This window comes from Neodiprion fabricii, chromosome 3 (assembly GCF_021155785.1).
Source record: "Neodiprion fabricii isolate iyNeoFabr1 chromosome 3, iyNeoFabr1.1, whole genome shotgun sequence".
NCBI lineage: Eukaryota > Metazoa > Arthropoda > Insecta > Hymenoptera > Diprionidae > Neodiprion > Neodiprion fabricii.
In genome coordinates, this window is record NC_060241.1 from 5,531,849 (window position 1) to 5,556,810 (window position 24,962).

General features: G+C 37.7%; 3 protein-coding genes across 8 annotated transcripts in view; 2 read left to right on the forward strand and 1 right to left on the reverse strand.

The window, feature by feature from the left end:
- LOC124178405 (dual specificity tyrosine-phosphorylation-regulated kinase 4) overlaps positions 1-10,543 on the forward strand; it is a 119,469-nt gene extending 108,926 nt beyond the window's left edge. For both annotated transcript variants that reach the window (XM_046561692.1, XM_046561693.1), the window contains 8 exons: positions 4,359-4,518; positions 4,614-4,830; positions 5,003-5,101; positions 5,190-5,348; positions 5,437-5,575; positions 5,665-5,980; positions 6,090-6,219; positions 6,519-10,543. In XM_046561692.1, coding sequence (XP_046417648.1) covers positions 4,359-4,518; positions 4,614-4,830; positions 5,003-5,101; positions 5,190-5,348; positions 5,437-5,575; positions 5,665-5,980; positions 6,090-6,219; positions 6,519-7,026 — 1,728 coding nt within the window. In that variant the 3' untranslated portion in view covers positions 7,027-10,543. The remainder of the gene's footprint in view (positions 1-4,358; positions 4,519-4,613; positions 4,831-5,002; positions 5,102-5,189; positions 5,349-5,436; positions 5,576-5,664; positions 5,981-6,089; positions 6,220-6,518) is intronic.
- Positions 10,544-14,599: 4,056 nt separating this feature from the next.
- Positions 14,600-17,224, reverse strand: LOC124178409 (coiled-coil domain-containing protein 43). The gene is made up of 3 exons (XM_046561704.1): positions 17,004-17,224; positions 16,402-16,790; positions 14,600-16,292 (listed from the first exon to the last, which is right to left on the reverse strand). The coding sequence occupies exons 1-3, from the start codon at positions 17,166-17,168 to the stop codon at positions 16,220-16,222; spliced, it is 627 nt and encodes a 208-aa protein (XP_046417660.1). The 5' UTR covers positions 17,169-17,224; the 3' UTR covers positions 14,600-16,219.
- A 911-nt stretch (positions 17,225-18,135) lies between these two features.
- Positions 18,136-22,676, forward strand: LOC124178407 (prostatic acid phosphatase-like). Of its 5 annotated transcripts, none has more exons than XM_046561700.1 (8): positions 18,136-18,370; positions 19,855-20,026; positions 20,215-20,310; positions 20,443-20,682; positions 20,758-20,940; positions 21,028-21,191; positions 21,247-21,478; positions 21,560-22,676. In XM_046561700.1, exons 2-8 carry the CDS (start codon positions 19,862-19,864, stop codon positions 21,701-21,703), a joined length of 1,224 nt encoding a protein of 407 aa, XP_046417656.1. In that variant the 5' UTR covers positions 18,136-18,370; positions 19,855-19,861; the 3' UTR covers positions 21,704-22,676. The 5 variants fall into 5 exon arrangements, with proteins under 5 accessions (XP_046417656.1, XP_046417654.1, XP_046417655.1 ...); XM_046561698.1 differs by having other exon boundaries at positions 18,137-18,370; positions 19,852-20,026; XM_046561699.1 differs by lacking the exon at positions 18,136-18,370 and adding an exon at positions 18,515-18,848 and having other exon boundaries at positions 19,852-20,026.
- Positions 22,677-24,962: the final 2,286 nt, after the last annotated feature.

The window sequence follows — 24,962 nt, forward strand, 5'->3', positions numbered from 1 at the left end:
TACTCATGTTCTTATCTTTCGTTATTGTACACTCGCAGACCGTTTAGAATTGCGGCCTGTCCGCGGCTCTTCGTGCCTTTCGCGATGCTCGCCAAGAGGAAGGATCTAGTTTCTGTTCGCGGAAAGAAAGTTGAAAGTGTAATGATCGCTGATGCCATTATCGCCGTTCCTCCGCTGCGATTACTCCTCTGCCATGGCCCACCTTCGTACGCACCATCATCGTCGTTATCATCATCTTCCAGGACGGATTACCAGTTACGGAAGAAAATTTCAAATAGTTTTAGTTTTCTCTGTGATCATACCAATCGGAATCATTTGGAGATGTTTGAACGATAAAAATAAAAATAAAATTTAGCATTCATCCTGAATTACGACAATTTGAAAAAGTTACTTCCTGCACTCGAACTGATTATGTGGAATTTTCATTCCATCCATTTGATGTTTCCGAGAACAGGACTGTTTTTTTTTTATACCTTTTTCCAAGAGAAATTCTATTCCACCACATCTACAACGATTTCGAAATATTCATGGTTCAAGAAACTCATTGAGTGGTTCTTTCAACCGGTGCCGAAGAATAATTTCCCAGACATCGTCGTACCGTCGGTGAAAATTGCTTCGCCTTGTCGCCGGGTTCCCGACGACCTCGTACTGGATATCTGTACGCGGTCTATAGCGGCGGGTTTATGAAATTGAAAACTTTGTCGGTGGGATTTAATTTCAACAAAATTATACAACATATCCTGCCTGACCGGGTGGTCATAACCGAGTGTCATAGCTGTATAACTAATTCTGAGAACAACGTAACCTCTACCCATGCACATACCTATAAATAATATTGTGAACAGTGTGAACGGTACAGCGGCAAACGGTGTGATCAGTCTAGCGAATACAAAGACAGACAGGACAATGCGCATGCGGGCGATGGAAACTCTCATCCCGTACAGATATCGACGACCGGTTAAACCTCCGCGTACATTACACCCGGTCCTCGTATAATCGGGCCCGATTTCCTGGCCCAGGGACGCGTCAAGGCCCCGTAGCTTCGGTGTACCCAATCACTTTGCGAAAATCAACCGAAGTCATAACCTCGTCCTTGCGAATTTCTCTCCGCCGCTCGGAACCGCCGTTCGAGTGGTTAAAAATGGAGAGTAAAAGCGGAAGGTTTCATTTGGCTAAGAGGAGCGGGATTGTTTCTTGGAAATTACTTCGAGGCATCAGAATTCCATCCTCTCCATCGGGGGCTGATGCAGGGGCGTAATTGCTATTCGAGAAACGTATATCGCCGCCTACTTCTCGCCTGTGGTTTCGATTATACAAAGAGCATTGTTTTGCTTCTATATATCCTCTGCATAAGCCAAGGCGGATGTCACGTGACACTGTCCCACCGGGTTTAGCCCGCAGGCCAGCACTCTCCAGGAAGTGATGTCAATGTAAACAGACATCTCTCCTGAATTGCCGCTGCCTACTTCTGATTATGCAAGACGAAAGGGTAGATTGACGTATTCAACGCCATTGTATGTTCCACAGTGTCATGTGACTTTTATACGTAAATTAATTATCGTTGGCATTGGTGCGCGTGTGTACACTTGGGGACAATAAATCTGAGACGGCTAATTTTTTACACTAGACAGTTGTGTTGGCAATACAGAGAAACCTACAGCGCCATAGTCGACCGAAGGCGAAACTAAATCAATATCAATGAACATAACATAACCCATGACTGTCGAATCTAACCTTAGAATACCGCGGGAATAATAATTTGTTGGATTGACACGTGTTCTAAGGTTAGATTCGACGGTCATGGGTTATGTTAAGTTTATTGAGATTGAGTTTGTTTCGCGATCGGCCGACTGTGGCGCTCTAGGTTTTTCTGTGTTGCCAACATAACTGTCTAGTGTAAAATATTAGCCGTCTCACATTCATTGTTCCCAAGTGTACGTACGAGTTGACTTTGAAAAATTCAAGACCAGACAATACAAACGATAGAGCTAAATCGGTTTTTCCATTTCCTTTCTACGATGATATCGTAGCCGGACAGTTACTTATCGGTAGACTGGAATATGAACTTTGATCCGCATCAACTGTCGCTTTTATTTATTCGTTGGTCAGAGAACCCGAATTTTCGTCAAGAATCGATTACACCGTGCGATCGTTGATCTTTATTTTCGAAATTCATGAACGTCGACTCGATGCGACAGTCGGCTCGGACGGTTCTCGGAACCCTTTTATACTTCTTGAGTCTGAATTATTCAATTTCCGTTGTACTTCTACGTGACTTTTTCCGACTTCTTTCATATCGTTCCTTTTAGTTCTCGTACTGCCGGATATGGCGGGGTGAAATTAAAGCTTCGAAATGGCTCGATTCGTAAATATAGATGCGGAACATACGTGCAGTTTCATGGTACCGGGATAAGTCTTGAGTCCTGCTTCTGTTAAACTGCACGCGCCTATCGCCGTTTTATAATAAGTTCACCAACCACTTGGTATAATCGAGTCCATGAAAAGTTGGATAAAAATAACCGCTTCAAAGTTTCACTGACCCAAATTTTTTTTACGAGATGTATCACACACGCAATACATACAACATATCGATGCGTAATTTTGGCTCTCGCCGGTTCATCCCTATCGTACTTACACTACCGTCCTCTTGTTCTAATTCGGGGGGAACTTTTACGATCTTTGATTTATTCATGGATCGAAGTCACGTTTTCCAATTTTCATTACCTGCCACTCCAACTTCGGCTGAGGTGGCTGACCTCCTCTTTCCGATTTCTTCCGTATACGTGTAAGCCGTGAAACGTACGTATTTATATGGCAATGGAAATCCATCGGTCTTCTTGAATTCTGCATCGAATCGAGTACACAGATAGCTTTCGTCTCCTAGATGCAATTCCATGACGGGTGATTAAACTATCGTACAAATAAAGAGAGTGTAGACAAAGACTCGGGTGCATGGATACTTTTATCAATACGTTAATTATTATCCGCGGACTTATAATCTATGCAAATTTTAACCACAGTCAATAGTTGATACCAAATTAATCATTTCCGTCACGCTGCAACAGCGACAGCCACAGCAGCAGCAGCAGCAGCAGCAACGGCGGCTTATAGATATCTGCATGTCTATTAATCACTTATTCCTTCGACGTTCGTTATGCACGACGCCGTATATATCGAAGAACAAATACCTCTTTGTTTGTTCTCTGGAGTGGCGTAAAAATTCCTATCCTATAAACCGCACGCGCTGCAACTGAGACTCCGCGGCTATTGTTGCAAAGCCGGGTTATTTTATAAGGAATACGTCGACAGGATTTGTGCACCAGCGTTGAATGTGCGTTAGTAATGTTATACTCGCGGACTTGGTTCATTTGGCGAGGTAAAAACGACAACGTGTTTTCAACCAACGGTTTTCATGCTCCTTCTGCACGTGTCGTTGACTCTCCAACAAAGAGCCAGTTTTACTCACTTGTGTCCATTTGGTTTTGCTCAATTTTTCGTCACTCACATCCGGTTCTTGCGGCTGCATTGTACCCTGCGTCACAATTAGCAGTGCACTTAATCAATTGCCACTCACTGTGATTCTGTCTTTTTCGTTTTCTATCCATCGTCTTAGTCTCGGTTTTTCTTCTTATTTTCACTCCACACTCGGCTCTTTATATCTTTGGTTAGGTTAACCGACCGATCCCCGACTTGTTGCAACGTTGATCATCGTGCAAGTTTACGTCTACGTGTATGTATGGTTGCACGGAATCGCGATGCCCACGTACCTACCTTTCAGCCACGTTAGAAAGGTGCAGGTTTTATCTAACTCCCATGCTTACTCGACCCACTGGCCCCAGCACTGCAAAGATGCCGCAAGGCACGCGGCATAACTGCATAGAGAACCGAGTCTTGGGCGTTGCCTGGACTCTGGCTTAAACATTTCACGTGTAGGAATTGAAATTGACCAGGTGTGGTCGTAATTGAGGAGATACGAAGAGAAATGGAAAAATAATCGTTAATCGATACTCATTTTTCGGAGCTTGGCTTCCGGTGGAATTTGAAAAATGCATCGACAAAGGATTCTCTGAGTTTGAGAATGTCACGTGAACTTTGTCAGGCTCTCTTTGACCGATATTTCATTTCGATAATTTATACTGTATCTACTTTTGAGTCAACACCCCAACGTGACCCTTAGGTGGCATTTTCAATTGCTTCGACCTACTTAAACCGAGAGTCCAAACTCGAGAGCTGCTAAAAGCATGGAAAGCTCGGAAAAAGTTGGGTTTACTTTGAAAGCAAGCGGGCGTTGACACTTTGGTGGGTTTGTTTAGTCAGGCTGTAATTTTAATATTTCTCTGCCCTTTTTCTATTTCCAGAAATTGACGTCCCTTGGACTGGCAAAGGCAACGCGTCTCGACAGACATGACAACAACAACAGTAACGGCAATGGCAACAACGGGAACAATTCAACGATAAACAACAATCACAACATGTTTCACGATCCGCTTCATGCTGGAACGCATTTCGATGCTTACGGTGAGAATGTCAATAAATCACAGTGCGTGGTTCGTTGTCACCAATTTCCAATCTATAAACGGAAATTGATAAGTCGGTTGTTTATGAATATTTAGGAAGGAGACTGCCCATGACGCCACAGGAAGCCGTGAAGTATTACGGAACCAGGATGACCGAGTTTGAACGAGCTGAAATCGAGAAGTACTCAGAAATCTGGTACTTGGGACTTGAGGCGTGCAAAATACACGGCGAAGAAGGTGCTTCTCAGAACGGTGGATACGACGACGATAATGGAAGCTACAACAAAGTTCTTCACGACCACATCTCGTACAGGTATTGATCATTTCCAGTGCAGTAACTGCTCTTCGAACGTTATCTTTAGGTACTTCGATAAAAATCACACTGATTGTGAGAAAAAAAAGTGCACGCAAATGAAATTGGTCCTTGAATTTATTTTCTTACGTGACTGTAACCTATGTCTTTGCTTCTCCAATGTTTCCTCTAGGTACGAGATTCTCGAAGTGATTGGTAAAGGTAGCTTCGGCCAAGTTATCAGAGCGCTGGATCACAAGACGGGACAACATATTGCCATTAAAATCATAAGGTGATTAAGAGATACTAAGTTTACTTTACAAATTTACAGTGTAATTTAAATAGAATTGGAACGAAGTAACCCGTGATTTAATTTGCAGAAACAAAAAGCGGTTCCATCATCAGGCGCTGATAGAAGTGAGGATCTTGGACCACCTTAGGAAGAAAGACCAAGAGGCTCACACGTCGCACAATGTCATTCACATGTTGGAGTACTTCTACTTCAGGAATCATCTTTGCATAAGTTTCGAGCTCATGAGGTGCGTAGACGTAGAAATATGTCATCGTGGACATATTTTGGGAAATCGAAATTGTTCGTTCGTTTCACGGAACGTTGAATGTTCACAGTTTGAACCTCTACGAGCTGATAAAGAAAAACAACTATCAGGGCTTCAGTCTGAGTCTCATACGAAGATTCGCAAACTCGCTTATACAGTGCCTGAGACTGCTTCACAGGGAAAACATAATCCACTGTGATTTGAAGCCGGTAATTAAATTTCTCTTGCAACGACGAGACTCCAGTTCAGGTTTATGGCCAAGAAACATCAAATCACTGTGTAAACGAACATTTTACAGGAGAACGTGCTTCTCAAACAGCGCGGCAGTAGCTCGATAAAGGTGATCGACTTCGGATCATCGTGCTACAGCCATCAGCGGGTATATACTTACATACAATCGAGGTTCTACCGAAGTCCCGAGGTGATTCTAGGCCTGCCTTACGGTACTCCGATCGACATGTGGAGTCTCGGATGCATTCTAGCCGAACTCTACACGGGCTATCCTCTGTTCCCCGGCGAAAACGAGGTCGAACAACTAGCCTGCGTTATGGAGGTACTCGATCTGCCCCCTGATCAATTGATCAGCCACGCTTCTCGAAGAAGACTGTTTTTCGGTAAGCTCGTTTTCACTCGCTTTTACTCATATCATCTTTATCTCCCGTTATGCAAACTCAACGCATCCCTTCATTTTTAACACAACGTTCTCATTGTACTTTTTTGCAGACTCAAAGGGGAGTCCCAGATGCTTGACGAATAGTAAAGGAAAAAAGAGATGGCCGGGGAGTAAGAACGTTGCGGTAGCTCTGCGATGCAAGGATAGACTTTTTGTTGACTTTGTCAGTAGGTGCCTAGAGTGAGTATCCGATCTTTACCAACTGTATAAACTTCTTCCTCGATTGGTTTTCCATGCGTTATCATCCTGCGATTAATAACAAGTCTTTTGAATTATAATGGAAGTATGGCAGAAAAATTATTTGTTAAATTGAACGTTTTTGAATCAGAAACTTCAAAGTTAACCATCACGTATTTCGAAAACAGCCGTACGAGTAATTTTCATGGGACTCAATTCCATCGCAAGCTTTTTCACGAGACTTTTATTTTTTCCTCGTCAATGAGAACAAAAACATCAATCCCTCCCCCTCCTATTTTCAGATGGGACGCGAAGAAGCGAATGACGCCGGAAGAGGCGATGCGTCACGAGTGGCTGAACAGTTCGTCTTCGTCATCATCGTCGTCCAACTTGAGCAACTCGATGCAAGGGATGACGGGATCGTCGGTGGTGAGCTCGGTTGTGAGCACAGTTGTCGAGCCTGCGCAGCCCGCGCATGCGCAGACGGTAACGGTGGGTGGTGGGGGTCCGCGTCAGCGAGCAACGACGATGGAGGATCCCCAGCAGCAATATTCGCTGTACAGACTGTATCGCGGCAAGAAGTGCGTCTCTAAGATATCGGCACCCATAGACGGCAGCGCCGCGGACGGAACATGCAGCGGTAACTCACTTGGCGTCAACAAGAGCAAGCTAAATGGAAGTGCGAGCAGCCACGCGTTGGCCAGCGGTGTTCAGGCGCCTGCACCGCGACACGCTTCGACAGGAGATATCGTGGCGAGTTTAGATCCAAATTTGGACGACTCGGGTACCTTTTTGCCACCGATATTGTGAAGCCAGGTATGCGCTAGCCACTTTTAATAGGTATGTAAAATATCGAAGCAAAGGAGCTATAGCGAAAACAAACGCGTGTTACTCTGGATTTTGGCGGACCTTGTTTCGTTTTTAATCACCTTCGGACGTTGGAATTGAATGTTATCCAGAATTTGTTGTACAGCAGGAACTGCACCGATAATTGATGGTTTCTGGAAATTGAATTGTAGCCTGAAACCTGGCAACCTGTTTTTCGCGTTTCTACTCCGCTGGCAAAGTGGTGCGGGCGTAGGGCGGGTTGCCTGAATCAAGGCTGTGGGTTTAGTTTTCTAAGTATGTAGGCGGTATGAAAAATCGCCCGTTGCCGTTTACCTGCTGGTTGCGGAATCGAAGCGCCAGCAGCTAAAATTGATGAAATCATTGGCGAGCCCTGAGAGCTAAACGGGCAAAACTTGTGCCGGTCTTGGCTGGTATGTGAAAAAGATAAATAAATATAAATGAATAAATAAACTGGCTTAAGTTGGCCTGATTAGTACTATTGTGATATTACACTACCACTGTCTTACTTAGATCTCCAATATTAAAAAGTAACTGATACTAATTATACGTTATTATTATAATTATTAATAATATTATTATTAATCCTATTATTATTATTATTATTATTATTGATATTGATATCATTATAATCATCGTCATTATGATAAGGTATAACGATATATTGGAATTAGAAAACGAAGCAGTAAATGAGGCAAAGAAAAAAAAAAGTAGATAGAAAAACAGAAATATCTTTACAAACTATACATGTATATTATATATATATGCGTGCATTCGCATCCGAATACTGAATGTAATATGATCTATTACGGCATATAGGTATATATATGGTATACGTAGCACGTGTTTGTATGCATACCTACGATATGCCTAGAAGGCATCGCTTATGTTATACATACATACGGTGATGTATGCGAACTTATTATTTCATATGTATATACATAGTACATTATGCATATGTCGTAAGAATTATGGAATGTAGTAGTAACGATTTGTATCTCTCTTAAATGATAATATAATATAGCTACGTAATCATAATATTTGTATTTAGGTAATTCGCGTTTTAATGACACAAGCTCATTCGTGTATATCGATATAGTATTTCGCCACTGCCCGATTTCTTTCGCTGCCGTGTTTTCGTCCTCGTATTTGTTTTATTTTTTTATTTATTTATTTTTTTTTTAAATTGCAATATATAATAACAACGCTGTAATCATTGACGCGCATTTTTTCTCATTTCCCATTAAAACTATCTATATTCTCATCTTTTTTTTTTTTTTTTAAATAATCCTTTCACACATGCCAATATACATGCGTGAAATACCATAAGTGACATGATTCGCCATCGTATTATTGATCAAATTACATACGTATTCATATATATATATATATATATACACATACATATATATATCATACACAGAACTTGAGTAAATTCATAAAACACGTAGAACTTCGTAGAGTTCGGTGTTACGGGGATAATAATGATAATACACATACGTATTATACATTTATTATTACATATACATATACGTTACGGATTTACGATGAATAGGTATATATACATATATGTATATCTATAATAGATGCAGCAACAACATTGCAAATGTATAGTGTGTATATAAATAAAAATAATGTGAAGTCTGTTTTACCAGTATAAATCGCGAGCTAAATCAACAGAAAAATTTATCAAGTCACGAAGATGAGCGAAAAGAAAAGAAAAACCTTGGGAAACAAACTGAATCATTCGATTATTTTCGCTGCTCGATCGTCGTCTTTTGTAGTCAAATTAAATGATACGTTGATGTGCAATTTACTATCATACATAAAATCATGCGAGTATGCGCGATGCTATAATTATTATTGTTATTATTATCATTATTATTAATAATACTATTGTTATTATTATTCGCTAAATTATATTCACTATACATACGAACACTGTTAAATATACAATATACATTACATCCACGATTCGTTTTCACTTCTTCATTTCATTTTTATTTATAGATATTATATATATATATATACCTACATACGCGGCGAATGAAGGAAAAAACAAGAAAATTTAAACAAAAGAAACAGAAAATAATAAATTTGTAACACTATGATTTTTTACATAGACCTGGTGATATTGGTATTATACTAGTCATCTTATGTACGATACACGTAGCGGTCGGTGAAACGTGATTAGAATTTGAATTTAGTTTCTTTGTTCCTTTCTTTTTTTTTTCTCTTCTGATCATTGTGAATTTCATACACAACAATCAGCTTCTCAGCTCTCTATGGTGTTTTACACCAATCATTAATTATTATCGTTGTCAGTTGTCATCCGTGCATCGTTACGCCGTTCGACAGTATCTTCATTGGAATAAAAATCTGCACCTGAGTAAATATTAATATCAATATACGTGTAATATGTGATTTTAGGGAATATTACATGAATGCGGGTGATAAAAGAGGAAAAAAATAATAAATCCAAAATAACGTAACGACCTGTCAAATCAAATTCGCGCGACAAGACTGAGATGAAAATACATTAGAAAAAAATAAAAGAATAAAAATAACAATGAATTATAAAACATAACGATACGTAGAATTTCGACGGTACATACGTGAGTGTATATAATATATTATATGCCTAAATAATAAACGAACGAATATCGAACAATGAAAAGTAATTGAAAGATCTCCACTTTCTCTTCAATTTTTCCCAATCGAAATTATTATGGCTGAAAATTACATAGTCGCGTTTTACTTGAACGTGTAATAGAGGCAAAAAAAAAAATAAAAAATATACATATATTTCACCTAGATTGAATAAATATATTTATCATGTAAGTGAAATTTTAAATCCCGGTCATTGCTCCATTTTTTTTTTTTCTTGACTAAATAATAAATTTCATGTAGCCTGTATAATATATTATACATCGCGATTATATGTATAAAGTACAGGTAATGTGTAGATTGTTGAATATGTGACCAACCATTGAAAAAAAAAAACCCGTATATTACATAGAAGCGTAGTTATACTTATTGTACGTGTATATTATCCACACGATTGAATCTTATTACCGTTGTAAGAATCCTGTTGAGATAAATTTGTAATTATACACAGTTTTTCGGAATCCTGCATCGCTATTACCTTTCTAAGCTGAATATAATAAGTGTATTCTGTATTGCGTACATTTGTATGAATGTAACTGAACATATGAATGAAATATTTATACGTAATGATTATCCGTAAAATACATATTACACATATATCTAGTATTATATATATAATAATAAAAATAACAACAACAACAACAACAATAATACCAACAACAGTCGCAGCATTGAATCACGTTTTACACACACAGACACACACACGCACACACACACATATTATAATCAGCTAGTCCGTATTATATTTAGGACTTAAAGATCCACGTACGTTATAAGATATAACGTTAAAATAATAAAGTACGTTTTATTCATATCAATGTATTTTCTTTTCATTATTTCATTTTGTCGATTTGCTTAATACTGTTCGTTTTTTGATAAAGATAAAATTTCACCAAATTTTATCAGGATTGTTCAAGGCCTGAAACCTTTTAAACCTGAACGTAACTGTGAATTCAAATTTGTTAATATATTTTTGTATAGAATGAGAGAGAATAAAATAATAATAGTAATGATCATTAAATTATTATGAGCTGTTTGACGATTTTACAGTAATAAAATACATCAATGAATATAAATTCACTGTGTACTTTAAAGCTGAACGATTATCACGATTCACTGTATTCACTGCTCGAGTTAGAGAATTTGATTCAATTCAATTTAATTTAGTATTTTATTGCACTTGATTGAAAAATATCGTTATAAATATATCATATAGTACAGGGATTTTCAAATTTAAAATACATCTATCTTAACATCTGATCTTATTCTATGAGCGTTATTATATTATTATATCTGTAATGTTTAAAATTGAATAATATCTTCAACAATGGTGATCAATCATTCGCTACAGTAGGTATATTATAATATGATGATTATACGAATGCCACGTAGTATTAATACGGTGAAAATAACTGATTATTGTCAATAAATTTGAAAAAGGAATAACTGAATTAATAACAAAACTATGGAACAACAATTACTGTCTTAAGAATATTAATAAAATATAATTGATTAGGCAAATGTACGTGCATTAGGTACGAATTATAATCAACGTGTCGCAATAAATTGCTGCATATAACAATCAATGATGGGAAATTTCTGAATATAGTGTACGGTTGAAAATTGATCTATCAAACGGAAATAGAATATTATTACAAGTATATATGTATATTAGAGTGGTAGTTAATTTCCAACGTAAACTTCTCACCCCTGGAATCGACAGGTAATGACGAAAAAATAGTGTATGAATTATTTCAGATTTTTTTTCTCGATTAAAAAGTGTGCCGAAATCGATTTAAAATTGAAAAAAGCTCGTTTGCGATAAAAAAAAAAGTGAGCTATAGTTTAATTCTTTTTGTTTGGTAAGAAAAAAAACTTTCAAGTAAAAAATTTAAAAAAAGGATTAAACAATAGTTTTCTTCTTTTGTACTCGAAATTTGAGATTTTTTCCTTTTTTTTTTCATCACATTCTAAATTTCGACTTGATTTAGGTATCCTTTCCAATCAAGCTAGAAATCGGAAATAATTAACACACTGTTTTTTCGGCGTCATCTATCGATTCCAGGAGTACGAAGTATACTCGTATGTTGTAAATCAACGACCATCTTAATATACATACACACACACACATGCGCATACAGAGTTGTGAGTACCATAGAAATCGATTTTACAATAGTTACTGATAATTATTGTATATCTGTAGCAGTGTGTTATGCGTATTATGCAGTGCGTAGAATTGTTAAGTTAATAATGAAACTGTACAGTTATGGTTTTTTTTTTTCTTCTAGTTGCGTTCATTTATATACATATATATATATATATATATATATCTATATATACATAGATACATATATACAGTGGGAACAAATATAATGTGTTAATGTACATAGAAATAATATTGTCTAGAAATAGCTGTGGATATGTGGGAGCATAACATGTTCAATGGTTTCTGCGAAGTATCTCGACACTCAAATAATTTTGGCTAACAAGCATGTGTATACGTAACTGTTTCAATTTGAATAGTGAAATTACCGTACGTCGGGGTTCATTAGCAATATAACCGTAAAAGATATTATATTACAGACCAACTTATTAGGACAGTGTCCTGGTTTAAAGGCCTAAAACAAAGTGACGTTCGACGATTTTTTTAATAGGGACAGAAACAACGAAGCTTTTTGAGATTCGTTGTTTCTTTCTTTTTCAAAGAAATAAAATTAAAAAAACGCCGAAAATCACCCTATTTAGGCCTCTGAACCAGGACACTGCCTTAATTAATAGACGCGCATTACGGATTGTGCGCCAGGAAAACCGCGTACAACATAACGTGAATTTTTTTATTTAACTAATAGTATTGAACGAATCTTCAAGTAGAAATTTTCCGCGGGAAATAGTTGCGCAAGTAAATTGCAAATGTTACACGTTACGAATGTAGTGGGAACAGAAAGACAATATGGCCACCCGTTTACTCACCTGCGATTAGATTTCGGCTCTAAAATCGTATCTAGCATCGGCCAATCGTCGATCACTGTTTTCCGTCAAACAAAATGACGGCACTAACACTTTGGTTATGATATATGCTTCGATAAAAGCCTATAAACGGAGTATTTAGCTTCCGTGATTCACTCACACATGAGTCCAGAGTGTTGCCTACATGCAGGGTTAATTGAAAAAAATATACACATGGTAGAATGGAATATAATATCGCCATCGGTGTTCCCGCCTAATTAAATAAAATGAACGATAGATTTATACAGTCATTGTGAAAAACTATAGATACTGATTACTATGTTAGGTATACGATTTAGAAGCGTTGTAAATAGCATAAATTGTGAAACGTTCTTATATGCAACTAACGTTAAGCCGTAATAAATTTATTGCCATAATCTCTCGTTTTCAAAATACACAACAATGATGATACTCATCATAATGCTATGTAGTAATAATCAATCGACGATAAATCATTAGGTTAAATGATTGGACCGTGGACAATCATACGGGGTTCGGCATCATGTGGTACCTACCTAACAATCCCGTGATTGATATGCTAGTTAATTCATCACGAATGTAAGAATGTATCGCATTAGTTTACTTACGTTATTCAAAATTCAGCGTAATCAAGGTTTCGTTTGTTCGTCACCGTGCGGTTTCCGTTTAATCTTTGAAATCTGGAAACATCGATTCAGCCCCGAAATATTCTCATACAGAATATTATTATAATGTTTCGCTTAAGGGGGGAAACCGGTTTATGAGGTCGAAATTTTGCTGTTTTTCATGATTTTTTTTAACCAGAAAGGAATAATCGCAAAATGTTCAAACCTGGAGGATATTTTATTTATGTTTTCAAGTACACTTTGAAATTTTTTCAAATGATTTCCGCCGGAAATAGTGGAGTTACCGCGTGCAGTCCATGGGCGATTGCCATCCGAGCATTTGGCTTGCGTACATCCCTGACGTCGCAATTTTTATCTGTAATCGTCAGGATTTTTTTTTTCATTAGAAACATATTTTCTAAGAATATGAACCTAATTTTGATCAAACAAATTGAAAATTGCATGTTTTGGAGGTGTTTGAACACAATGTCATGTTTTTATACTATATTTTTTCATCTTTCTTGCATAAAAACATATATTTTTAATAACAATATAATCCCCGAATTAGGTTCATATCACGTGGAATTGAATAAAGAATATCTACACCAAATTTCAGAACGATTGATCAATAACTTTTTGAGCTAGAATGTACGCAAGTCGAAAAAACGTCGTTTCGAGAAAAACGCGTTTGAAATAAAATGTAGCGAAAACGAGAAATTCAAGGCAATAATTAATTATAAAAAATGCTCACCGGTTAATCAGCTATTCCAGCATCATATAGCAATCCCTCTTCTTGCTCGTATGCGTCATTCTATTATTCAATAGTACAGCGGTATTGAGGCAGGTAGCTGGAAAAGAAGGGTCTAGGCGACCGCTCCGTTATAATTACCGTGCGCTTCTTCACAGAACCGACGGGCGGTCACTTAAGTGCTCATTGCATTCGAACTAATGGGAATTTTGCTTTGAAATTTTGACCACATATTCTTGAATAGTTATACTAACGATTCATGCAATAAAAAAACAGACGATTTTTCGATCGGTCTAAACTGGGTTCCCCCCTTAATTATATTACATGATTGATATATTGATAAACTTTTGCTATTACTTCAGTGCAATATACGTAAAATTTCTTCATATGACATAATAGAGGAAAAAAAGAAAAAATTAAACTACCAAATTTATAGTACCTAGCTCTATGTTAAACAGATTCAATAATTATATCGTTAAGGAAGAAGAAAAAAACGACGTGAATTAGTCTGACTTCAACAAACATTATATAATTAATATTTCATCTTTTCTTTAATCATTTTTTCATTGTTTATTCTCTCTTTGTATTTAACCGTAATACATATACATATTAAGAATATGACAAGGATTTGATGATATCTTGTGTGTAAATATTTAATATTAATAATACTAATAATAATGATAATAATAATAATAACAATACTAATAAAGTAACAAAAAACGTTTCTATAAGCTTTTTCTCTTCTCTTCTGTTTTTGTATAGTTATGGGGTTTCTTAATAATTATAGTGATCACATCGGATATCGTGAACGATGTAACAATATTGGCATCGTGGGGTGAGAAATGAAGAAATGAAGGAGAAAACAGTAATAAAATTTTTTTGATTTATTTAATATATTATTATCATCATTACTATTAATATTATCGTTATTAAATAAAATAAGATCTATGCAATAAAAAGTCGAAAATATTATAAAAAAAAAAGAATTGGAAAAACTAAAGTGCGTTACTCGTAAACCATCACGAAAATGTACAAATACAAATTGATAAATTCAATAAGAATAAAATAACCGCGCATGCATCAAATCAATCAGTGTGTAACAAAACGACATGAATGCATTTTCGGACCGCCTCTATAATTTTTTTAATTATTCAATTCTATTCATTTTGTAAATATTATTGCCACTTGAAATTTAATTTCAATTATAGTTCAATTGGTATTGTATTTGCGTCGACTAGGTCTTCAGAGCAGTTGAAAAATAAAATTATCGTCCGTAACACATGTATGTACAAGTACATAGATTGAGTGTAAAATTTTTTAATCACATTACTGTTTGTCAGTAATTATAACGTTGCTACAATTTTCTCTAATTCAATAGCAAGAATAGCAATGACAGCGCGCAAGTAAGAACATTGTGAAATATAAGAAAAAATTACGGTTGCGATTTATCTATTACAATTTGCAACACCTCTTTGTATGTATGACTAGGCTATGTATCGTATATCAACATTACACTATTATTACAGTTCGCACACGCATGCAAAATGTCAAATAATTTAAACACTACTTTCGTCATGGTGAAAACGATTTTCTGAAAATTTTCAAAAAACATCTGTACCATTCCGTTTATTGTAATCAATAGATATAATGTTGGGAGAAAAACAGACAATATTTTCACCAGTGCATCTATTTTGCATTGATTTTTATTTTTTCCCCAACCTACCTGAGTATGCGTCTCGAAATTTATCTTGAGCTGTTACTTTGAATCTATAGGTTGACAATGCAAAACGAGATACAAACAAACGATGACTTTGTGTTACAGATGAGTATTTGATTATTAGTGTTTATAAGTTAATTTGATAGCACCTAAATAAAGGAGGGAGGGTGGGAGGGTAAGTTTGTTGATGACGATGAAACAGGAATTAGAATCACTGCATGCACGATAATAAATATACACGTATTCGTTTTAAGGATGAGTGATGCGGGGATGGTGAGTTAATTTTTATCATTCTTCATATGCATACTATGAAGTGTATAATTTATATTCGTTGTGGAGGATAAAAATTTTCTGACACTCGCAAGATACATAATTTTTGGTTGGGTTAAAAAGAAGTTCAAAACAAACGTACAACAACGGGCAGGTGTATCTGTGCTACCTGCGTCGCTCCCCTTTCTGAGTTTTTCGCTTTTCTTTTTTCTCTTCTTTAAGCTGCTTCTGCTTTTCCCTGTATCGGAATATAAGTGGAATCAGATGTTGCAAAAAGATGATGGAAAAAGTTTTGATCGTTGATAAATCGAATAATGATATAACGAATCAAAGTGAAAGGAAATTACCGATCCTCCTTGTCCTTGTCTTTCTTCTTCTGACTCTCCAGTTTGGCCCTTTCGCGTCTCTCTCGCTCCTGATGGGCGATAACGGCTGCATTCATATTCTTTTCAATACCGCAATCGCCGCCAGCGGCACCTTCCTCTTCGCCCTCGCCCTCACTTTCCTCGTTATCAGACATCTGGCTATACTGTGCGAGTATCGTCTCTCTGATCCGCCTTTCCTCTTCCGTGTAGCTCCGGGTCGTAGTTGTCGGCAGGCTCTGAGACTCGAGCATCCTGACCAACCTGACGTCAACGTCTTCGGTCGGTGCGAGATCATTTGTGGGTGTTATTTTAGTCAACGATTCTGCCCATGCAGCGAGTATCTCGGCAACGTGTTCGTCGATCTTATTCTCCTGCCGATAGAAAACATGTTTTTGTGTGTCAGTGATGCAATAGCTAAACGCGAATGACGATTTTTGACCTTTTTCGCGGAAGGAATTCGGGAAACCGTCCGATAGCTAATTATTCGTTGCTATTTTCGTGCGCAGAGCTGAATCGAAGCTCGAACGGTACGGACGACGGTGACATAACCTCAAAATATATATATATTCGTGTACAATTCTCACCGTAACTCCCATGAGGATTCCTTCGAGCGCTTCGGATTTCTCAGTGTCGGTCTCATCACCTTCTAATATCCCCCTTATGTAAGTACCGAATACACCTTCGTCAGTGTTCAAAGCTTTTAATTTTTTATTTAGCCAAGTATCGAAAGAGTCTGTTGCCGCTGCCATGTTCAATAATCTACTCGACTTAGGCCCTTCTTATTCTCCGAACTTGACTCCTGAGGCCTCTCACTGGCGTCGAGTTGATTTTCGGTGAGACGCATGCGCAGTTTGACAACGCTTGGCTTGGATATAGGTATGCAATTAGCATTGTAGAACCTTTCATACAACCCGAAGCAGACTGCACCTGATTGCATGCAACTTGTCGTACTTTCGATAAACCGAAATGCATACAACTAGGTAGTTCCAAAATATGAAAGTATCGTATTTTCGCTTGAAACATATATTTCTTGCCGCCGTTATCATTACTGACACTGAGAGATAGGATAAGAATGAAAATAGCTGAATGATAGGTTTTTTGTGAACGTAGTCTCGTAATGAAATATTCAGTGGCAGAGACAGGAAAAGTGAAAAATCAAATGAGAATGAATCAAGAAATTACTCATAAAGTGCGAGCCTTTAACAATGTCTTGAATAAAGAAAGTTCGATACTGTATAGACCGCTGAAACGATCATCAGTGTATATAGTGAAAAGTGTATTTGAAGATGCGACTCAAAAACATTATTAGAAAAAAATTGGCAACCGAATATTGTTTCATACACTGTTTTAAAACCAATCGTTATTCGAGTGAAACTTTATTGCCTACAATGATTCCATCACAAGTGTATAATCTAAGAACAGTGTTGATTAAGATGGAAAACGATTGTTTATTCATTTATTGAGAAATTTGCAACTGTATACCTTGAGAATGTTATTTGTCTAAAAAAAAACTCGGCGAAATTAGAAATTTCTACACCAAATTCTGTTCCATAAAAATGAAATTTTCCGAGATATTCCTGCTAGTTTTGAGATCGGCAGCCAAAGACGCATTATCGCCGCGCTGACACGTAACGAGTATAGTGCGTGACATGTGTGAAAGTCAGTCCATGTATGTACACTATTATATACACGCTCGTGATCAGTCTGTGGTGGTCACACCGCAATCTCGTGACGAAGGCAGATTGGTTACCATGGCGGCGAGAGACTAGCGTGTGGTTGCATCGTAAGAGTGATCAGCTGTTCAACCATTCATAGTACTGTCCTACTCGACTGAAGCTGCGTCGAGATACGAGTCCTTTTATCAGTCGCTCGTTTTGAGCAAAGTGCGCGATATTTCCCGCCTGATTTCGCTAACTTGAGCGCTGTGTTTACCCGAGACTTGTGTCGTATCGTAAGTGGAATTCCATACAGCAATTACACGTAGAAATATGTTTACTCTCTACGGTGTATCGTATACTTACCGTTATAACGTACCGGTTCTCTCATTTTGTATACTGCAGAGTATAGCGTTAACTGTGCACAATCAACCATTGCCACGCAAACGAAACTGCGTGATTCGAAATAATATACTTTGAAAGTAGTGCAAAAATTTAATCATCGTGCTCATGATATTTGTATTTTTTTTTTATTTTAACCGTTAATGAACACGCCCATTGTCAGTTCAAGACGATGTTACACTGATCGGAAAATTCATATTAGACAGTAAATAAAATTGAAACAATTGTTGTGTAAATCAATCCAGAAGCGTGAAACAAAAACAGTCAACCAGATTTATCATACCTTAAGATGTTGAGAAAGTTTTTTTTATTCAGATTCTTACAGCGTAAAGTTTTTGTTTCAACTGAGCTCCCACTTTTCAGCAGTGAATGGTAGTGAAATTAATTTTCATACAATTCTATTCCTCGTAAATTATTGTTTTAGCGAATAAGTTATGAAATCGGATCTTATGGCTGAGCGGTGAATATTGAAGATATCGTGCCAATGGTTATCTATAATTTATTATCACAGCGAGTGATGGAAAAGTAAACATTTCGAAGACGATTATTATTATTATATGCTTCACGTACGGTCGAACGTCACTGAAAAACGCAGAACACGAGTGATGCATGAAGGTTGAGGTCCCGGCGATACGATACCATTCGTATGAGGTTCCATTTTATTCTGTTACAAAATCGAATCTAGTGCGCAAGACTTGCACGGAGAAATGCGCGCGGTGTAATAAATGCGACGCATTCGAGTCTCAGCGTGGTGACCAGTGAAATTCTGCGTCGAAATATCGTTGAAATAAGTAATTTACACACGCAGTTTATACTATGTACGAAATGTAGTGTAAGTGTGTGTAACGATCGGTCAATTATAACGATGGAGAAAAGTTCGGAGAAATCTTCATCTGTTCCGATAGAAATTGAAACCGAGTAAGAATTTGCACCAGAAAAAATACACCTATCCACGTTTCTCATGAAAATCAATCTTTATATCAAACCGGTGTAAAGTAACTGAAAATGCATGTAGTGAAAAATAATTTTATCCCACAGTATGTGAAATTTCTTGTGTTGACGCTATCTCCGTTTAAAACTCATGCTTGACTATTAAATAAATTAAAAATTATGATAACAAGTAACGGTGATCTTGGTATGTAAATTCCAAGGACGTTTTATCTACTGATAATAAACGCGTTCGTAGAGTAAAGAAATGACGAGCAAAATTTTACGAAACGATTTTTTTTCGCAGTCTTGCGGAGCGCTGCGAGTTAGAGACTGAGTCAAACGTAGTTTATTCAATTCACTGTAGTACGGTTTGCAAATCCTTTGTTTACTACCACTGTGCTGACGAATTTTCTCATGAAATTTTTCCGTTTCTTCTTTGTACTAGAAGTGATCAAATGGACACTCCCGGAGGATTTTTGGCGAACAGTTGCAGGAGAGGTCGTCGAGGAGTATGTGTGTCCGTTGTAGTTTTTGGGGCGATTATCGCCTGCGTTCTGCTGGCATTTACCGCCTTCGCATCGCCGGCTCATACTTCAAGAAATCTTCAGCAAGTGCTTATAGTAAGTTTCTTTATAAGGACTTGTAAGATGGTTCATTTGATTGATTTATCGGTACATTTATACAATTCAAACTTCTATACTAGTCGTTTTAGAAAATTAAACTCCGCAAAAAGATCAAAAAAAAAATGTATTGAACAGATAAGATTTTTATCCAAAACAGAGTAAAATTTAAAAAATTCATTTTCCAGATATTTCGACACGGTGACAAAAACCCCGCTGAAACGTATCCGAACGATCCGTATGCGAATCACGAGTGGCCAGACGGTTGGGGTGCATTGACCAAGGTTTGATTGGTAATCTAATTAGATGAAAAAAAGCATTCACGTCATCTCCACTTTTCTAAACTTTAAGCAAGTGCTATTTTTCGTTAGAATTATGGTTGGATTAGTAGTTTGAAAAGTTTGTTACATCCTCAGAAAGGAATGCTTCAGCTTTATACACTGGGTCAGCGGTTGCGCGTAATGTACAGATCATTGCTCGGGGACAAGTATCAAAGCAAGGATCTTCTGGTGTACAGCAGCTACGCCGACAGGTGCATCATGTCGGCACAAGCGCTTTTGGCAGCGCTTTACCAACCAGGAACCGAGGATATGTTTATACCGGGACTTGCGTGGCGTCCGATTCCCGTCCACACCATACCAAGGCACATAGACAAGGTATGCGAAGCCACAATTTCACTCAGCATCTGAGGAATCGAGTGAACGAGTTGACGATTGTCGATTTCCGAACAGTTGATCGTGGCTAAAGCACCTTGTCCACGGCTAGACAGAGAGCTGCAGCAGGCCTACTTGAATTTCAGTACAAGCGCCAACGGTTCGTTGGATACCATGTACAGGGAACTGTCAGGCTATACTGGGAAGAACATAGCCTCGGTACTGGACGTTGAGTTGTTGTACAACTTACTAGAGATTGAGGTACCGCGAGGATTGTTCAAATTATTATCGGACCCAACCACTGGTTGCATTTTTATATCTCAAATGCATTCTTGATCCTCTGTCCAGGTGCTAAACAATCTGAAGCTTCCTGAGTGGGCTAAAAACTACTACAACAATCGGACTAGAGAACTTGCTGCGCAGAGTCTGGCCTTGTTCACCAGCAATGTGATGCAGAGACGACTTAGAGGCGGTGAGTATAATGGAAGATCAGGAGCTGCAGTGGACACAAAGTATGTCCATTTATTGTTAGACTAGACGCATCGGGAGTAAAAAAAGTATCTGAAGTCGTACTGTCGTTGATGCAGGTCCGCTTCTGAAGGAAATTTTGACGAACATGTGGATGCGGCGTAACGGCACAGATGATCGTAAAATGTACCTTTACTCGGCTCATGACCTTACACTTGTCACAATTCTGAGGACAATGGGATTCACCGAGGAATTAACGCGACCGGAATACGGAGCTGCACTGATTTTCGAGTTGTACACAACGGCCGGTGGTCAAGACCACGAAGTCAGGGTAAGTTATCGTCTGCACTGTGTACAGGTATCAATTTCCTATTTGGGGTGTGAATCATTACAACTAGACTTTGATCCGCAGATATCCTATTTGAACAACACGGAAACTAATGTTCCTCATGTCATGAACGTGAAAGGATGCGGGGAACCTTGTCTTTTGGAGACTTTGTTCGAAGTATGGGAACCAGTCTTGCCTCAGGACTGGAACAGCGAATGCTTGACCTAAGAAAATCAAATATTCATCGATATATGGTGACCCCGAATGGTAATGGAAAAGTGTTTGTGCGTATACGGTACTTTCCTTTAAGAATCGGACTGTTTTACACAGCACTCGAGATATCGGTTATATCACCGAATCACGGTACTAAAGCAGGTATTGACCTGACTATACGACTTCATATACTGAAAGTGCGTTCATTCGTTAATATTTTGTACAATTTGATGAGCCTAAATTATATGCGAAGATAAGATAACAATAATGTATTCCTTTTTAACTATTGGATCAGTGTATCTGAAATCGAAACGAACTATGTTCATTGATATTGGGAAAAGTATAACTGGATATCAGCGGAAGAAAATTATCAGAAGATAACACGCTAATTTGCTATGGACACGAATGTAGCCTAAAATAGTGGAACAAAAACTAACAGAAAGTCATTGCTCCGAAGAAATTCAACGGTGACCTTTCTTTTTTAGAGCAAAAAACTTAAAAAATCGGTCAAATAAATATATATATATATATATTTTTTTTTTTGCGAGTTATGGAGCACTGAATTTTTCATCTGAGAATTGATTTCAACTGTCCTAATAATGTTAACAATTTGATTCCGAGGAGGCCAAACGACGTCTACAACATTGTAGAACGTAGCTTAGAAATCAACGAGTCTCATCTGTTTCATATCCTCGGACTTCAAAAACGGTGGATTCTCTTCGATTCTCTTCTTCTAGTATCCAAGCACAGTCCTTTGAAAACTTACATAATATAAGAAAACAGTCAGGTAATATCACAACTAAGTTAGAGAATTACAAATGTAAGATAATTAAAGAAATAATCAGGCAACATGTAACGGAATAGACATTACTAAGTATTAGACAACACGATAATTAATAGATAAGGAAGACACGACAATTATAACGAATTAAGAGAAGAGAACAGAGAAAAGTGTAACACAAAATATTATAAATGATACATAAATGAATCTGGTTTAAGAAAAGCAATCACAGATTTTCTAATCAAGCATGAGCAAAGTTATAGTAAAGCACTGCTGTTCAGCGGTACGAGATAATTAAACAACTCAGGCAAAGCACATTTATGATAAATCAAGGCAATAGTTATTAAAAAATGTTAAGGAAGTGCTAATGAGTTGCGAAGTCACTTGCGGCATGAGAAAAATAAAGTTGCGAGCTCACGCGGAAACTGGAAAATATAAGAGAATAAATAAGATAAAACGATGCAACCCCCAACGGTGCGGATAACACTCCGAAAAGATCATGGTACAAACTGCAGAAAAGTTCAGAAGGAAATTATGCTTTTTTCGGCTAAAACTTATGATTTGTTGCTCGCGGTGGTTTGGGACTGCATCCGATCGATTTGACTCGCAAAATTACATGGGAATAGTGAATGAAAAAATTTATTCCAGCACTTTTCAAAATCGCGGAAATTTTCGCCAAAAATGCAAAGGGGTTAGCCTTACTTTTTTCTTCAGTTTTGGAGTTCCTGGGGGTCCAATTGAGGAAGTAAGGGTGATTTCAATCGATCCTAAGACCCAAAGTTTTCAACTCCAGAAAATGAGAAAAAAGTGATCCTAACCCCTTGCATTTTTGGCAAAAATTCCCGCGACTTTGTGAAGTGCTGGAATTAATTCTTTCATACACTATTCCGACGTAATTTTGCGAAAGAAAGCGATCGGGCGCAGTCTCAATCCGCTGCGACCGACGCATCAAAAGTTAGAGCTAAAAAACGAGATCCTGTGTTTTCGACATTTTTCAGCAGGTGCTTTTGCGCTCACCATTTCTCCCCTGTTGGGCCTACGTTTCTTTTGCTGCATTTTCCGAGTTCCTGAGGGTCCAATTAGTCAGGCAAGGGTCATTGAAATCGAATCTGAGACCCAAAATTTTCGACTCCAAAAATAAACAAAAAGTAAGGCTAACCCGGAAGAAACCCGGTCTTGATGGTAACTCGTCAACTAGTCTTCTCCACTTCCATCTTCGCACATTTTCTGTGTTGCTAGTTTCTGGGTTTTATTCTGCTTTCTTGACCTTCTTTACTTTTTCACTTTTTTCTGACATTGTCCTCGCCGTCTTTTCTCTGTTCTATTCTCTGTTCTAATTTTTTGTCCCCAGCTCTTGAGTAATATCATAGAACTAGGCTAAGGTTTAGGAATAGGGACTTTGTTTATTTTTAATGTTCCAATAATGTTTTCCAATATTGCCATGGAAAAGATGTAGAATAAACCATTAAACCATTAAACCCCCTATGTGTTTTTGGCGACAATTTTCGCGATTTTGAGAAGTGCTGCGATAAATTCTTTCTGGCGCTATTCCGACGTAATTTTGCAAGAGAAATCGATTGGGCGTAGTACCAGTACGCTGCGATCAACTCGTCAAAAGTGAGAGCTGAAAAACGAGAACCTGCGTTTTCGACATTTTTCAGCGGGTGCTTTTTTCGATGTAACTTCTTTCCTGTTGATCCCACGCTCTTTTCGCTGCGTTTTCTGAGTTCCTTGGGGTCCTATTGGTCGGAAAAGAGTCATACAAATCAATTCTGAGACGAAAAATTTTTTGGTCAAAAAAAAAGGAAGGTTAACCCCTTTGTATTTTTGGCGGAAATTTTCGCGATTTTCAAAAGTGCTGGAATAAATTAATTGTGGCACTATTACGACGTAATTTTGCGAGAGAAATCGATTGGGCGCAGTCCCAATACGCTGCGATCAACTCATCGAAAGTTACAGCCAAAAAACGAAAACCTGAATTTTCGACATTTTTCAGCAGGTGCTTTTTTCCTCGTATCTTCTCTCCCGTTGATCCCACGCTCCTTTTGCTGCGTTTTCTGAGTTCCTTGGGGTCCAATTGGTCGGGAAAGAGTCATACGAATCAATTCTGAGACGAAAAATTTTATGGTCAAAAAAAAAGGAAGGTTAACCCCTTTGTATTTTTGGCGAGAATTTTCGCGATTTTCAAAAGTGCTGGAATCAATCATTTGTGGCACTATTCCGACGTAATTTTGCGAGAGAAATCGATTGGGCGCAGTCCCAATACGCTGCGATCAACTCATCGAAAGTCACAGCCAAAAAACGAAAACCTGAATTTTCGACATTTTTCAGCAGGTGCTTTTTTCCTCGTATCTTCTCTCCCGTTGATCCCACGCTCCTTTTGCTGCGTTTTCTGAGTTCCTTGGGGTCCAATTGGTCGGGAAAGAGTCATACGAATCAATTCTGAGACGAAAAATTTTTTGGTCAAAAAAAAAGGAAGGTTAACCCCTTTGT

Excerpts from the sequence above, each read along its gene's own strand:
- LOC124178409 (XM_046561704.1), bottom strand. The coding sequence starts at position 17,168 with ATGGCAGCGGCAACAGACTCTTTCGATACTTGGCTAAATAAAAAATTA. Across the intron at positions 16,791-17,003 it reads GAATCCTCATGGGAGTTACG|GAGAATAAGATCGACGAACA; the intron begins GTGAGAATTGTA and ends TTCTATCGGCAG. Across the intron at positions 16,293-16,401 it reads GACAAGGACAAGGAGGATCG|GGAAAAGCAGAAGCAGCTTA; the intron begins GTAATTTCCTTT and ends ATTCCGATACAG.
- LOC124178407 (XM_046561696.1), top strand. The coding sequence starts at position 19,342 with ATGGAGAAAAGTTCGGAGAAATCTTCATCTGTTCCGATAGAAATTGAA. Across the intron at positions 20,311-20,442 it reads GTTGGGGTGCATTGACCAAG|AAAGGAATGCTTCAGCTTTA; the intron begins GTTTGATTGGTA and ends TTACATCCTCAG. Across the intron at positions 20,941-21,027 it reads ACAACTTACTAGAGATTGAG|GTGCTAAACAATCTGAAGCT; the intron begins GTACCGCGAGGA and ends TCCTCTGTCCAG.